The sequence below is a fragment of the Engystomops pustulosus genome, chromosome 3 (assembly GCF_040894005.1).
Source record: "Engystomops pustulosus chromosome 3, aEngPut4.maternal, whole genome shotgun sequence".
In the NCBI taxonomy this organism is placed as follows: domain Eukaryota; kingdom Metazoa; phylum Chordata; class Amphibia; order Anura; family Leptodactylidae; genus Engystomops; species Engystomops pustulosus.
Window position 1 is genome coordinate 78807018 of NC_092413.1, and position 16513 is coordinate 78823530.

The 16513-nt window shown below is 43.1% G+C and overlaps 1 protein-coding gene across 1 annotated transcript in view; it reads right to left on the minus strand.

The window, feature by feature from the left end:
• LOC140122851 (protein unc-93 homolog A-like) overlaps positions 1-16513 on the minus strand; it is a 147677-nt gene that overhangs the window by 79576 nt on the left and 51588 nt on the right. The window contains exon 4 of the mRNA XM_072144097.1: positions 12551-12780. Coding sequence (XP_072000198.1) covers positions 12551-12780 — 230 coding nt within the window. The remainder of the gene's footprint in view (positions 1-12550; positions 12781-16513) is intronic.

Sequence of the window (16513 nt, forward strand, 5' to 3'; positions counted from 1 at the left end):
GTGTCCTTTAAGCAGATAAAAGGTTTGGAGTTGATTTGAGGTGTTGTGCTTGTATTTAGAATATTTTGCTGCAAATAAAAATATGGTCAAAGGACCTCTCCGTGAAAGCCACAGAAAGAAAGTTCCCACCTGGAAAATTGCTACAATACAGTGGCAAATCTACAGTTTGGAACTTCCTGAGAAAGAAATGAAGCACTGATGAGTTTATAAATGCAAAAACAGCGGTAGATGATCCCAAAATAATTTTCATGGTGAAGAGAAACTTCTTCACAACAGCCAATCAAGTGAACAACACTCTCCAGGATGTAGGCATATCACTTTGCAAATCTACCAGACTGCATAAAAGTAAATACAGGGGTTTTACTGCACCTGCACCTTATAAACATCAAGAATAAAAATGCTAGATTGGACTTTGCTAAAAAAAATAGCAAAGTTCTGGAAGAAAATTGTTTGAACAGATGAAACCAATATCAACCTCTGACAGTATGATGGAAAAAAAGGATGGCGAAGGCACCTCGCCACAACTCATGATCTAAAGCATACCAAATTATCTTTAAAAAAATACGCCAGAGGTGTGAAGGCTTGGGCATGCGTGGCTGCCAGTGGCACTAGGCCACTAGTATTTATTGATGATGAGACACAGGACAGAAGCAGCCAGATGAATTTGGAGTTGTTCAGAGACATATCAGCCCACATTTACTAAGAACATTGAAAACTGTGGAGTGTGTAAGGTGCACCAGATTCAGGAATTGTTGCACCCGTTCTACATGAATCTGGAGTTCCCTGCATTGCTCTGACAGAGTGCAACAATTTTTTTTTTGGTGCACTTTTAACATGGGACCTGCGACAAACTTCTGTCGGTCTTTGCATGAATAATAAGACTACACCAGAACACCCATTTCAGTACAGAAATTTGTGTTGCATCGGGAATAGTGTAGCCGCAAAAGAAATCCGTGTGACACATGTGGAGCTGACATTTCTTAACCCCTTAACGACCTGGCCCTTTTTTGTTTTTTCATTTCCATTTTGCTTTCCCCACCTTCAAAAATCTATAACTTTTTTATTTTTACATGTAAAGAGCTGTGTGATGGCTTGTTTTCTGCTAAACAAATTGCACTTCATAGTGATGGTATTGAATATTTCTTGTCATGTACTGGGAAGCGGGGAAAAAATTCCAAATGCAATGAAAATGGTGAAAAAACTCTTTTGAAACCTTGGTGAAAATGGTGAATAGCTTTTGAAATCTTGTGGGCTTAGATTTTATTGCTTTCACTATGCGGCCCAAATGACATGTCTACTTTATCTTTTTGGTCGGTATGATCACAGGGATACAAAATATGTATATGTTTTATAATGTTTTCATTAAAAAAACTTTATTTTTTGATTTTGCCATCTTCTGGCTAATAACTTTTTCATACTTTGGTGTACGGAGCTGTGGTTGATGTTTGTAACGTTTGATGACGTTTTGAAAGCTATCATTTTTAGGACTTTACAACTGTTTTATCACTTTTATGGAATTTTTTTATTTTTTTCAGAATGCCAAAAAAGTGCCATTTTCAACTTTGGGCGCTATTTCCCGTTATGGGTTAAACACAGTAAAAAAAAGTTATTATATTTTGATAGATCGGGCATTTTCTAATGTGGCAATATCTAATGTGTTTATGATTTTAACTGTGTATTTACATTTATATCACTTCTAGGGAAGAGGGGAGTGATTTGAATTTTTGTTTTTTTATTATAATTTTTTTAAACTTTTTTATTTTTATTTTTCCTATTTTTCAGACTCGCTAGGGTACTTTAACCCTAGGTTATCTGATTGATCCTATCATATACTGCAATACTACAGTATGGCAGTATTTGGGGATTTTCTTCCCCATGAATGGGTTAAAACGAGACAGCCTTGGGTCTTCAGAAGACCTGAAGCTGTCATAGCAACAGATTGCTGCTCCCCTATGACGTCACGCAGCTTTGAAGCAAAGACATATTGGCTATGGAGAGTGTTCAGCCCGGGGTATGTACCCGCACCAGACGTCGTTAAGGGGTTAAATACCTGTGCAAGTATTTTGTACATAAAAGAATGTGCAAGGTCTGCTAGAAAACCAGTGCAGAGGTCTTAGTAAATGCCCCGTTGGGGCACATTTACATAGAAAGACTAAAAGTGCTCTTTCCGTGTATAATGCTGGGTGTGACACATTTATTAACAACATACGCCAGAAATCATGAATCCATCGCTCTCCCGCACTGGCCCGACAGAGTTCACCAACTTTTTTTGGTGCACCTTTAACATAGGCCGTGCTACACAATTTGAATGTTAAATACCGCGGAACACCCCCTAATTTGTGTACCATGAAGGCTAGCGCAGCTGCACCAGAAAAGGGTCGCTTGCGACACAATAGTGATGCAGATACTTCTTAAATACCTGTGCAAGCCGTTTTCACCAAATGCATACAAACTGGTTGGTGCTTAATAATACAGATGGAGAATGACCCAAGACATAAATCCAAAGCAACCCAGGAGTTTATTAAAGCAAAGAAGTGAAATATTCTTTAACCCCTTAATGACCGCCCTATCGGGAATCTACGTCGGTCATTAAGGGTACTTCTTCTGACGCTACGCCTTTCTACGGCGCCGCGTCAGAAGAAGATTTCGGGACATTGGGTCAGTATAGTGCCGGTGTCGGGCTGTGATATCACAGCCCAGACCCGGCACTAACACCCGGGATTGGAAAAACTCCGATCCCGGGTGTTTAACCCCTTACACACCGTGGTCAAGTATGACCGCGGCGTGCAAGTGTGCCCCACGTGGATCGGACCCCCCGGTGTGCTTACCGGGGGATCCGATCCCTCCTGCCGCTACCCCGGGTCTGGCGAGTGACACGGGGTTTCCTGCTCCTCTTCTCGCCGGGTTCTGCCTTCCTGGCAGGACCCGGCTGTATGTAACTGAGTATATTGCAGTGTAGAGGCTTGAATAAGTGATCAGATGATCGCTTGTTTAAGCCAAAAGGTGGAAAATATGTGAAAGTAAAAAAAAAAAAGATTAAACCATTTTATAATAATAATTAAATAAATAAATAAAATAAAGTCCCATATTCTCCCCAGTTACACATATAATGCAAATACAGTATATAAAACACAAAAACACACAAAAATTGTACAAACTTCCCGTAATATACAATTTTTCATCAAACACCATCACAAAAAATGTTGTAAAAAGTGATCAAAAAAAGCTATGTTCCCTAATATGATATGACTGAAAAGAACAACTCTTTTCGCAAAAAATAAGCCCTCAACCAGGTCTGACAACAGAAAAATACAGAAGTTATGGCCCTAAAAAGTTGTCAATAGTAAAAACAATGCGATATTCTCCAATATTGGTTTTGCTCAGGAAAATAAGAAAAACTATATAAAAGAGGTATCACCGCAATCGTAGTGAACCATAGAATAAAGATAAAATATTATTTTTATGTTACGGTGAGCGGGGGAAAAAAAATGCTAAAAATCCAAAATAAAAATTGATGATTTTGTTTGTGTCCCCCTTGAAATATTTAATAAAATCTCATGAATAAGCTATAGACCCCCTAAATTAATTATCTATACATTGTATCTCATCCCGTAAAAAATAAGCCCTCATATGTTTGCATTACCAAAAAAAAATAAAAATGTATAGGTAGTACAATGTGACAATACAAATCTGCTGTGAATGGCGTCTCCATTCATTCTATACTTAGCTGTGCACCCGTACAGAAGTTTACCACTCGGGAGGAATTGGGCATCAAACATTGCAGTGCGTTTCATCATTTAATTTATTCTGAAACTGTCAGTTTGGCCTAAATGAATGTATTTTCCAAAATATTCCATAGTTTCTAAATCGCAGGTCCATATTGTTTTAACCCATGTGAAACACTTAAAGGGTTAATGGACTTAATAGAAGTTGTTTTACATACATTGAGGGGTGAAGTTTCTATAGTGGGGTAATTTATGGGGTTTTACTATTATTTAGGCCTTACAAAGTCACTTGGAAGCTGAGTTTTCCCTCAAAATGTGAGTTTTGGCAATTTTCATGAAAATGAGAAAAATCGCACCTAAAGTTCTGCCCCTCATAACATAATAGAAAAGTGAGAGGATGCATAAAATATCATCCCAACATAAAGCAGACATTCTGTAAATGTAATTCATCGAGCTTTTTGGGTAGTTTTACTTCCTGTCTGGAAAGCAGAACATTTCAAACTTGGAAATGAAGAATTTTTACAAACTTTTGCCAAATTTTCTCTTTTTTTCAGAACGAATCGCAAAACGTATCACTTAAATTTTATAACTAACATGAAGTACAATGTATCACGAGAAACCTTCTCAAAATCACCGGGATATGTTAAAGCGTTCCGAAGTTATAACCAATTATCGTGAGACATGTCAGATTTGAAAAATCAAGTCTGGTCATTGAGCTGAAAACTAGTGTCGGTGATAAGGGGTTAATGCCCAAGTCAGTCATCTGATCTCAAACCAATTGAACATGCTTTTCACCTGTTACATGCTAGACTTCAGACAGGCCCAAAACTGCCACAGTAAAGCCTGGAAGAGCATTAAAACTTAAGAAACACAGTGGGGCAGATTTATCAAGCAGTCTGAAAGTCAGAATATTTCCAATTGCCCATGGCAACCAATCACAGCTCCCCTTTAAAATATTCATTAGCACTGGTGAAATGAAAGCTGAGCTGTGATTGGTTGCCATGGGCAACTGGAAATATTCTGACTTTCAGACTGCTTGATAAATCTGCCCCAGTGGCTCACATTTATCAAAAACAGTGCAAACTGCACTTGGTAAAATTTGCCTGTGGAGTGTGCAGGGTGCGCCAGATTCATAAATTGTGGTGTGCATTCTTCATGAATCTGGCACCTCAAATACCCCCTCCCCCCCCCTCCCCCTCACTGCTCTGTACCAATTTTTTTTGGTGGACTTCTAACAAAGTTATTGCGATACAACTCTGCTTGATAAATGTGTCGCAGGGTTCAACTGTGCATCGGACCGCTCCTGATAAGAGTGTGGAGGTCGTGGCAGAAGAAGCAGCAGCAGGAGCCCACAGGTGGCAGCAACAGGGAAAGCCACAGAGAGGCACAATGATATAGTGTGGAGGTGGCATTATTATCAGCAGGAGCCCGCAGGGTGGCACAATGATATAGTGTGTACGTGGCATCAGCAGCAGCAGGAGGCCACAAAACCCACAGCAGAGGATGCCACATTGTGGCACAACAATGAATTTGGAAATGAATTTGAATTTGGAATACTCAATGTAAATTTTAATTTGTAGATTCGAGGCACCACATCCATTATACATTACAGTTTTCCTGAAAATAACAGGTCTTTGACAAAAAAGAACTGCAAAGGTGGAACGAGCAGCAGCATGAGGTTAGAGGTGTGGAGGTGGTGGAAACATGGTAGGCCACAGAGTCTCACAGTGATATAGTGTGGAGGTGGCATCAGCAGTAGCAGCAGGAGCCCACAGAGTGGCACAATGATATAGTGTGAAGGTGGCATCAGTAGCAGCAGCAGGAGCCCACAGAGTGGCACAATGATATAGTGTGAAGGTGGCAACTGTAGCAGCAGGAGCCCGCAGGGTGGCACAATGATATAGTGTGTTGGTGGCATTAGAAGCAGCAGCAGCAGGAGCCCGCGGAGTGGCACAGTGATATAGTGTGAAGGTGGCATCAGCAGCAGCAGGTGCCCGCAGGGTGGCGCAATGATATAGTGTGGAGGTGGCATCAGTAGCAGAAGCAGCAACAGGAGGCCACAAAGTGGCACAATGATAAGAGTGTGGAGGTGGCGGTATCAAAAGCGGAAGCAGCAACAGGAGGCCACAAAGTGGCACAATAATAGGAGTGTGGAGATGGTGGCAGAAGAAGCAGCAGCAGGAGCCCACAGGTGGCTGCACCATGGTGGCAGCAACAGGGAAAGCCACAGAGTGGCACAATGATATAGTGTGGAGGTGGCATCATTATCAGCAGGAGCCCACAGGGTGGTGCAATGATATAGTGTGGAGGTGGCATCAGCAGGAGCAGGAGGCCACAAAACCCACAGCAGAGGAGGCCACATTGTGGCACGACGATAAAGTTGGAAATTAATTTGAATTTGAAATATTCAATGTAAATTTTAATTTGTAGATTCGAGACACCACATCCATCACAATGATATAGTGTGAAAGTGACATCAGCAGCAGCAGGAGCCTGCAGAGTAGCACAATGGTATAGTGTGAAGGTGGCAGGAGTAGCAGAGTGGCACAATGATATATTGTGGAGGTGGCATGAGTAGCAGCAGGAGCCCGCAGACTGGCACAATGATATAGTGTGGAGATGGCATCAATAGCAGCAGCAGCAGGAGCCCGCAGAGTGGCACAATGATATAGTGTGAAGGTGGCAGGAGTAGCAGAGTGGCACAATGATATAGTGTGGAGGTGGCATCAGTAGCAGCAGCAGCAGGAGCCCGCAGAGTGGCACAATGATATAGTGTGAAGGTGGCATCAGTAGCAGCAGAAGCCTACAAGGTGGCGCAATGTCATAGTGTGGAGGTGGCATCAGTAGCAGCAGCAGGTGCCTATAGAGTGGCACAATGATATAGTGTGAAAGTGGCATCAGTAGCAATAGGAGCCCGCAGGGTGGCACAATGAAATAGTGTGAAGGTGGCATCAGCAGCAGCAGGAGCCCGCAGAGTGGCACAATGATATAGTGTGAAGGTGACATCAGTAGCAGTATTAGCCCGCAGATTGGCACAATGATGTAGTGTGAATCTGGCAACAGTAACAGCAGGAGCCCGCAAAATGGCACAATGATATAGTGTGGAGGTGACATCAGTTGCAGCAGCAGCAGGAGCCCGCAGAGTGGCACAATGATATAGTGTGAAGGTGGCATCAGTAGCAGCAGAAGCACAGAGGGTGTCAAAATGTCATAGTGTGGAGGTAGCAGCACCAGCAGGTGCCTGCAGAGTGGCACACTCTGTGTGGAGTGTGGAGGTGGCATCAGTTGCAGCAGCAGTAGGAGCCCACAGGGTGGCACAATGATGTAGTAGCAGCACCAGAAGGTGCCTTCAGAGCGGCACACTCTGTGTGGAATGTGGAGGTGGCATCAGTTGCAGTAGCAGTAGGAGCCTGCGGGGTGGCACAATGATATAGTGTGAAGGTGGCATCAGTAGCAGCAGCAGGAGCCCGCAGATTGGCACAATGATATAGTGTGAAGGTGGCATCAGTAGCAGCAGCAGCAGGAGCCCGCAGGGTGGCACAATGATATAGTGTGGAGGTTGCATCAGCAGCAGCAGGAGGCCACAAAACCCACAGCAGAGGAGGCCACATTGTTGCACGACAATGAAGTTGGAAATTAATTTGAAATATTCAATGTAAATTTTAAATTTTAGATTCGAGACGCCACATCCATTATAAATTACAGTTTTCCTGAAAATATCAGGTCTTTGACAAAAAAAGAACTGCAAAGGTGGAACCAGCAGCAGCATGAGGTTAGAGGTGTGGAGGTGGTGGCAACATGGTAAGCCACAGAGTCTCACAATGATATAGTGTGGAGGTGGCATCAGCAGTAGCAGCAGGAGCCCACAGAGTGGCACAATGATATAGTGTGAAGGTGGCATCAGTAGCAGCAGGAGCCCGCAGAGTGCCACAATGATATAGTGTGGAGATGGCATTAGTAGCAGCAGCAGCAGGTGCCCGCAGAGTATCACAATGATATAGTGTGAAGTTGGCATCAGCAGCAGCAGGAGCCCGCAGGGTGGCACAATGATATAGTGTGAAGGTGGTATCAGTAGCAGCAGCAGCAGGAGCCCGCAGATTGGCACAATGATATAGTGTGAAGGTGGCAACAGTAGCAGCAGCAGCTGACTACCAGATTAAACAGGTGCACCACGCAGTGCGCATGTACCATCCCTCCTTAGTGCAGCGTGGACACCATGTTCCTCCCATTGTCTTTCACTATGGTTCCAATTTTTTGTTGTCGCGGAGAAAGCCACACATTGATTTCTTATTGCATGACGTGGAACAGTTGCTCCCCTGTGTGACTTTGTTAGTCCAGGCAAACCAGGTGTAGAACTGCATGACACCGCTGTGCCCTGTACATGTGGTATTATGGAGCCGCACTTGTAGAGGCTGAGGTGGTGGTGGAGAAGAAGGAGGCGGACACTGGCACAGGAGCAGCAGTTTGACAACGTGGAGGAGAAAGCGCTGTCTCTTGTGGAAGTTGTTGGTGTGGTTGGGCGGGAAGCACATTCACCCAATGGGCTGTAAAGGACATGTACTGGCCCTGACCATAGTTACAGCTCGACATGTCCGCACTTCCGTGCAGCTTGAAAGAAACTTATAAGCTCAAGGACTGGCCCACCTTCTGTTGTACATATTGGTGAAGGGTGAAAAATAATTGCAGTGTGGAATTCTCCACCTCAGTTTGGCACAAGCCATTAGTTCTCTGAAGGGTGCAGAGTACACGACTTGGAAAGGGAGAGACTGCAGTAATAACAACTTCGACAAGAGCACTTCCAGATTCTTAGGATGGTTGGGCGCATAGAGTTGTCTCTTTGTAATTGCTCAACGACTGCTGGCGCCATGCGTAGCGAGGAACAGGAGCATCTGGACCGGGAGATGATGTCAAAGACAAACAGCTCCCTTCGGCAGAGGTGCTGGAGCCTTGACTTGCTAAAACAGCATGTGTGCCACTAGGTGCTGCTGCTGTTGCTGCACCTGCAGGATGGCCCGCATCTGACACCAGTTTCTCCCAGGCCATTGGATGGTGACACTACTTGTGTTGGTGTAGTCCCTTGGTGCCAATGTTAGCTCCCTGGCCACGCTTCACTTTCAGCCCGCAGAAACGACATATACCCACGCTCGGCTCCTCTGGTGTCTTTACAAAAAACTGCCAAACTGCCGAGGTGGTAATTTTACCGCCAACACACTGCACTGAGTGACTACTACCGCCGCTGCCTCGCTGAGCCCCTGTGCCACTGCTTACTTGGACCTGCGAATCAGGATTTGTACCCCGCGGACATTTGGCTCCCATCCTCACACTGCTGCCACCCTGCTGACTCACAGCCACAGTAGCGACTTGCTGCCTGCTCCGCTGTCTGACGCGCAAGCTGACACTCTCTTCGCCTGACGATGATGAATCCCCTGCTACACCCAACTCCCAAGTGTTAAGCTACATCATTGTCAATTTGCGTTTCCCAATCACTGCTACTCTACTCAACGGTGTCCGTATGCACAGCCTGCCTACTGCAGGAAGCAGCGGAAGTCTGCCCCACTACTTCACTGCCAAGCAGCTGCTGACTGTCCTCACACACTTCGTCATTGCTGAATAGTGTCCCTAAGCCCAGACCACCAAGTAGCTCTCCGACTGCGGGAAAGGAACAGGACAGAGGGTGGTTGATGAAAGGTTAGGGCCCTGCCAACTAATTGTTGTATCTGAAGAACCCACGGACTCTTGGCTGGGGTTGGCAGATGTTACATTGTAGGAATTGGATGACCTAGTCAACCATTCAACAACGTTTGGGTTGTTGATCAACACACTGCCGATAGTTGACAACGGCAGTTCTGGCCTCACAGAATCACCCCTGCTGCGACGTCCTTTTACTTTGCTACCACCTCTGCCTGCTCCACCTGCCACCTTTCTGTCTGACATAGTGGTTTATAAACTATGCGGATTTGACAAGTAAAACTGGCTGTAAACTATAGCCCCAAAAAGGTATGGCAATGTGCGTTATACAGATATTCCACAACTGACACTGTCATTTCAGCCAAAATCACTGTGTATACTATGGGGATTTCACACGTAAATCTGTTTGTAAACTATAGCCCCAAAAAGGTATGGCAAGGTGCGTTATACAGATACCCCACAACTGACACTTTAATTTCAGCGAAAATCACTGTAAAAACTATGATGATTTGACAAGTAAATCTGGCTGTAAACTATAGCCCCAAAAAGGTATGGCAAGGTGCGTTATACAGATACCCCACAACTGACACTGTAATTTCAGCGAAAATCACTGTATAAACTATGTGGATTATACACTTAAATCTGGCTGTAAACTATATCCCCAAAAAGGTATTGCAATGTGCGTTATACAGATACCCCACAACTGACACTGTAATTTCAGCAAATATCACTGTATAAACTATGTGGATTTAACACGTAAATCTGGCTGCAAACTATAGCCCCAAAAAGGTATGGCAATGTGCGTTATACAGATACCCCACAACTGACACTTTAATTTCAGCGAAAATCACTGTAAAAACTATGATGATTTGACAAGTAAATCTGGCTGTAAACTATAGCCCCAAAAAGGTATGGCAATGTGCGTTATACAGATACCCCACAACTGACACTGTAATTTCTGAGAAAATTACTGTATAAACTATGTGGATTTGACACGTAAATCTGGTAGCAAACTATAGCCCCAAAAAGGTATGGCAATTTGCATTATACAGATACCCCACAACTGACACACAGTGAGAGATCCATAAATCACTACAGCAGCTGCATGAATGTCAAACAGATTTCTTCCTATTCAAGTTTGTCACTAAATAGAACTCCTATTTGGGGTATACAGATCCCCCTTAAAGAACAACCAGGGATTGGTCCACCAATCGCTACTGCAGTGCATGAAAGTTAAACAGATTTCTTCCTATTCGTTTTTGTCACTAAATAGAACTGCTATTTGGGGTATACAGATCCCCCTTAAAGAACAACCAGGGATTGGTCTACAAATCACTACTGCAGATGCATGAATCTCAAACAGATTTTTTCCTACTCGATTTTGTCACAGAATAGAAATGCTATTTGGGGTATATAGATCCCCCTTAAAGAACATCCAGGGATTGCAGCAAGAATCGCTACTGCACAGTATAGCAGCAGCAGCTAGACTCTACATGCAATGCATTCAAGAGGAAAGAAAGAGCTGGCACTTACCGCTGTTGAAGTAAAATCAGCCTTTTATTCCATATAGCTTTAAAAACTTCGCTACAGGAGAGAGGAATAAAACAGGAGCCCACAAGAGGCGACAGTCCGTTTCACGCTACAAACGCTACAAGCGAGGCAGGATTAAGCGCTTGTAGCGCAAAGCGGGCCGTCGCCTCTTGTGGGCTCCTGCTTTATTCCTCTCTTCTGTAGAAAAGTTTTTCAAGCGATATGGAATAAAAGACTGATTTTACTTCAACAGCGGTGAGTACCAGCTCTTTCTTTCCTCTTGAATGCATTGTTTTCTAAGCATCGTGAACTATGTGAGCTAGAGCAACCCCACACACAGTCTGTTTCCAGATCCTCATTGCCTGGACTGATTGATTTCAAGTTAATGCTCAAAAAAAAATCTGCTGTGGGATGTTTTGTTAGCGCTGTGCCTCTCTGTTTTCTTCCTCTACATGCAGTGTGAAGTGTCGAGATTGAAAAAGGCTGGGTTTTATAGGGCTGTGTGACATCACATAAGCCTGCTGGTCACTGATTGGCTTACAGGTCTGCAGATGTCATTGGGGGTGTTCCTTTCTCCTTCCCAGAGTTCTCTGCCCCATGTAACACGTTGTGCTTGCACCCATTTAGCTGAAAAAAGAGGGAAAACAAAAACTTTGTTCTCGCGAATCAGCATAAACTTCGGCTTCGTGACGAATCAAATGTTTACTGAAATTCTAACCGAAGTTAGAATCGTTAGAATCGATTGGCCCATCTCTATTAGCACTGTCAGCATCAGTGAGGAGGGCAGGGTAGCTTGACTGTATGCTGCAGCTCCTAGCTTTCATGACTGCAATGGAGGACATTAAAAAATATATTTTTTGGAAGAATGGTGACTATAATCCAAGTCACCATGGGGGTGGGTGGGGGGAGGAGTGGCTGGTGAATGGTACAATCAAAATTGAAAAGATGTTCACCTCCGGCCCCCTGTAAGGAGGGGGTGGCTTGGAGCACAGGGAAATATAAACAGGAGGGTCAGCCCTAAGCTGACCACCCCAAGCTTACTGGTCGCCACCTTAAGCGGTGGGCAGTAACTGGGCATCGGTTCCTTCCTTAATCACAGTGCAGACCTGAAAAAAGACTGACAAACAGACAACACAGAAAGCAAGGTCAGAGGTCTGGATTACAACAAGATAGCAAGTACAGTATAGTACAAAATCGGAATCCAAATGGGATAGTCGATATTACGATATTAATAATAAAATTAATTAATTAATAAAATAGCAAATGCACAAGTGAGAAACAAGCTGAGAAATGCAATATAACCAGCGAGGTCTGATGGGACTAAGAAGTTATATAAAGAAGAACATGGACAAGTCTCCAGCAGCGGACTAGAACAGCTGTCGATCAGGCTAGTAACCATTGCTGGACAGGGCTGAACAGAGAGCAGGCAGTGGCTCAATAAACCCAGACACAACAAAGGCCTAAGCCGCAGTTCACACACAGGAAACACACAGTAAGCCTGGAAACCTCTTATACCTGTCCTTCTCTTTCACTCAATCATTGCTTTGCTTATCAACTACACATTACAGTAAATTAATTTATTAAACTATATTCAGAGTATTTCTTACCATTTGGTTGGGCTAAATTTAATACTAAAGAAGATATTAAATTTCCCCAAATACGAGAGGACTGGAAGACAAAGAAAAAGATTCCAAAGTATTGGTTGATAACATGCATATCCTTTTTGCCAGATCTCAGTGCATATCGCCTTGCAGTAAAGGTAAGGTATGTGCACTTTGCTGTCCAGAAGGGGCTTCCCCCAAGACCCAACAACACAGATGCAGGAACAAGAGTATACCTGAAAATCAAGCCAAATAAATATGAATAAAGACATTTAACTATATATACATTCATGAACAAATATTACTGTACAAGGATCATGCAGCCAACATGCAAAGAAATTATCTTTGATGTATAAACAAATGTAGATTCCTCTGCATTCATTCCATATATAACAAAGTATTGCAGGGCACATGTTTAATTTATAAAGTATGTCACCTCAGAGTTAGTGTTTCCATATATGCCATCAATGACAAGGTCATCCTTTGAGGTTCAGTCAGGTACAGTTTGGTCTGGGCATTCATATTCAGTTTCATTAATCTGCCATATATAAACATTTCTTCAATTACCGTAGATGTTATTAAAAAAAATTGTGTGTGTGAAGATAATTTCTCAGAAATGTAGTCATATGGTCCCTTAGAAAAAAGACTGTGTCTTTGGATATGGCCACCTCTTCTGGAGGGATTGCACAAAGAAACAAAAAGTTTTTGTATATAAAAATGTTCAGGAGTTACTGCATGTCACACAGCCGTCCTGTGGTAATGAATGCTGAATCCAGGTGGTCAGGCAGGACTCAATAGCGCATGTCTGACCACCGCTTCCAATATGTGAGGTGGTCGTATCTGAGGAAGCTATCTCGTTTCTAAGGGACAACTTGCCAACATTTATGAGAAATTATCTTCACACAGGAACTTTTTTTTAATAACATCCAATTGAAGAAATGTTTACATATGGCAAATGAATTCAATTAAATGTGAATGCCCAGATGAGAATACGCCTTTAATTGTTTTATGTAATGTAAGTGGTGCTCTAAAAATAAATAATAATCAATTAGGTTTGCTTATACTGTTTTACAAAGATCTAACTGATATTTATCTATAGACATACCCACTTCTTATCCTCTTCTTATTGGGACCACATGTACACCATGGCCAGCAGATCCTTAGCAGCCAGTGGAATACAGACAGCAGGTTTTAATATATTCTCACATTGGTACAGGGTGCTAAATTTCATACCCACTATATTGGCTACTTTTTTCAGATGTGGTGTCACAGTGGAAACCTTGATTCATATCTGGAATAATACTGACGTAGCAGGCCAGAATAACTCTGTCCGAGATTATACCAAGTGTATACTTTGGGCTAGCCCAGAATATCCCCCCCAGCCCAAAATATCTGCCTCCAGGAACTTTATAAGTGTGAATTTCAAGAAGTTTTCTGGTTAAAGAGATACCAGTCTATTGTTTTTTTAAATTTTTGTCATCACCTACACCAAGTACGGGGGCTGTGGGCACTAGCTTAGTGAATCGCCGGAAGGCTGGTGCTGAACCTTATGCCTGAAATGGAGGTGTGCAACAATGGCTGAAACCTTGTAAGATCTTTGGGCCAAGCCAGATTGATGCACATCGCTTGCCTTGCACATGTGGTAAAATTGGTGGTGCAAGGGTTTTTGCAGAGCTGCTGCATAAAGTGCATGGCATGTGTATGCATTTTTGGCATTCACACTCTGCACTGCAGGGGAACTTTGACTTTCTCTCCCACCTCATATGTGATGTATCAATTTAATGGAATTAACTCTGCATATGCAGGAAAGGGTTTGTGAGCAGTAGTAGGAAATAGAGTATACACAACAATGTATTTTTCACTCTCCCTCTATATATTAGCTAAATACATACCGAGACTCCAGACATGTCGCCGTTTCTTCTTTAATGGGTGCACAGTGAGGCACAGAAGAGAAGGAGCGCTGTGTAGCTGCCATATGACAGCATTTTTTTTTAGCGGGACGAGATGCTTTTCCCTGTGTCATATTTTGGGATTTTCTCCTAATGTTGAAAATTTATGAACTTTTTTGAGGGCAGGAGTAGAAAAGCATCAATTCTGTACTGGATTTTTTCCTTTTTTGGTGTTTCTTGCACAAGATGTTTCTGGTATTTAGATATTTTTTTTTTACATTTTACTAAATTTGCCAAATAAAACCCTAATCTGGGGAAAAATCTATAATTTTTGCATTGCCGTCTTCCAACTGGCATAACATTTTTATTTTTTTGGCTATGGAGCTAGTTGATGGCTTGTTTTTTGTGGGACATGTTGTATGTTCTGGAGTACATATGTTTTTTAAATCCCTTTTTATTGCACTTTTTTGTTGGATGAAATAGGTAAAAATCATATTTCCATGAAGTCCCCCATGATGGCACACTTGGAGGATGCCTCTTGACCTCTGTATGGATGGGAAAAAGAGAGGTTAAGGGCCTCCCACTCACATCCTTCCACCAGTGTTCTTCCTGTCCCTACAGCAGTCAGTTCAAGAGAGGGTCTGTCTCTCTCCTAACTGGGGGGGGGGGGTGGAGGGACATCGCAACTTACCAGGGGCAACACTTGCGCTCTGTGACGACTTTCCGGCCATGACCGGAAGTGATGAAGAAGATGCAAAGCGGAGCGCTATTGGCAGCCAACTGCATGGAGGATGAGGTATTTATCAGTCATGTTGATCTGAGGTCTCTGTGTGCATGCTTGAGTGTTCCTTGCCATCCCAGACGTATCATGGCTGATGAGGCAGACTTGGGCCACCTCCACTCACCTGTTCATGTTAGTGGTGCTGTGTGGCATGTTCTATTTTTTCACTTGTTTATTACAACTCCAAGTTAGCATCTTCTTTACCTCCCAGGAGAAAGATCAAGGGTCTAATGGGAAAGGTAAACCATGTATAGAAAATTTTATGCAAGAGGAAAAGGGGTCCTTCATTCTCGAGTTAAAGTCCTTTATTGAAGAAAAGGTGGTTTCATCTGTAACCTCCTCATAAAAAATCCAAACTAGTTATAAATTCCTCTTCCAATGAAAATAACTGTGCTATGGAGCATGTAGGAGCTTCTGAATAAGACACAGATGATCAGGATCATTCCCGCCACCTGTTTCATATCGAGGAGTTAGTCTCCTGAAGGCGATTCGTGGGGCCCTAAATATCGAATAAGAGGTTCCCAATATGCCTCGCGAAGATGAGCTGTTTGGCGGACTTAGAGCCAAGAAGCAAGAAGTAATGACACTTTGAAGGAATTAATCACAGAGGAATGGAATGATCCCAAGAAGAAGAAAGCTATTTCTAAGAATTTCAGAAAACTTCTTGTCTTTGATCAGAAGGTTTCTAAGGACTGGGACTCCTTTCCTAAGGTAGATGTATAGGTGACTAAAGTCTTCAAGAAGACGGACCTTTCCTTTGAGGACTCGGCACAGCTTAAGGATCATATGGATATGATCTACTGAAGAGGGCTTGGGAGACTTCCATACTCAGCCTGTAATCCAATCAGTCTGTTACATCCGTAGCAAGAACACATTTTTTTTCTGTCTGGGAGAACTAAAGACTCATATCCGGGAAAGTACTCCCAGAACAGCTCTTCTAGAAAGTGTTCCCTTACTGAAGTCTGCCACTGCCTTTCTAGCAGACACCTCTGATGAAGGTATTCGGTTTGCAGCTAAATAGGGAGCATTAAACAAAACTTTAAGAAGTGGCTGAAACAATAGGGCGGTCACATACATTCTAAAATGAAGCTCTGCAGTGTCCCCTTTACTGGAGGTTTTGTATTCGGACCAGAGTTAGATGGCATTCTGGAGAATGCTTCTGTTAAGAAGAAGGGGTTTCCAGAGAATAAAGTGGTTACCAAGAATTCTTCCTTTCGTACCTACAAGAATACTTTTCATGGAAAAGGTAAACAGGGTCACTTGAGCTACCTTTAAAGGAGGAGGAGGAAGGGGGTTCCT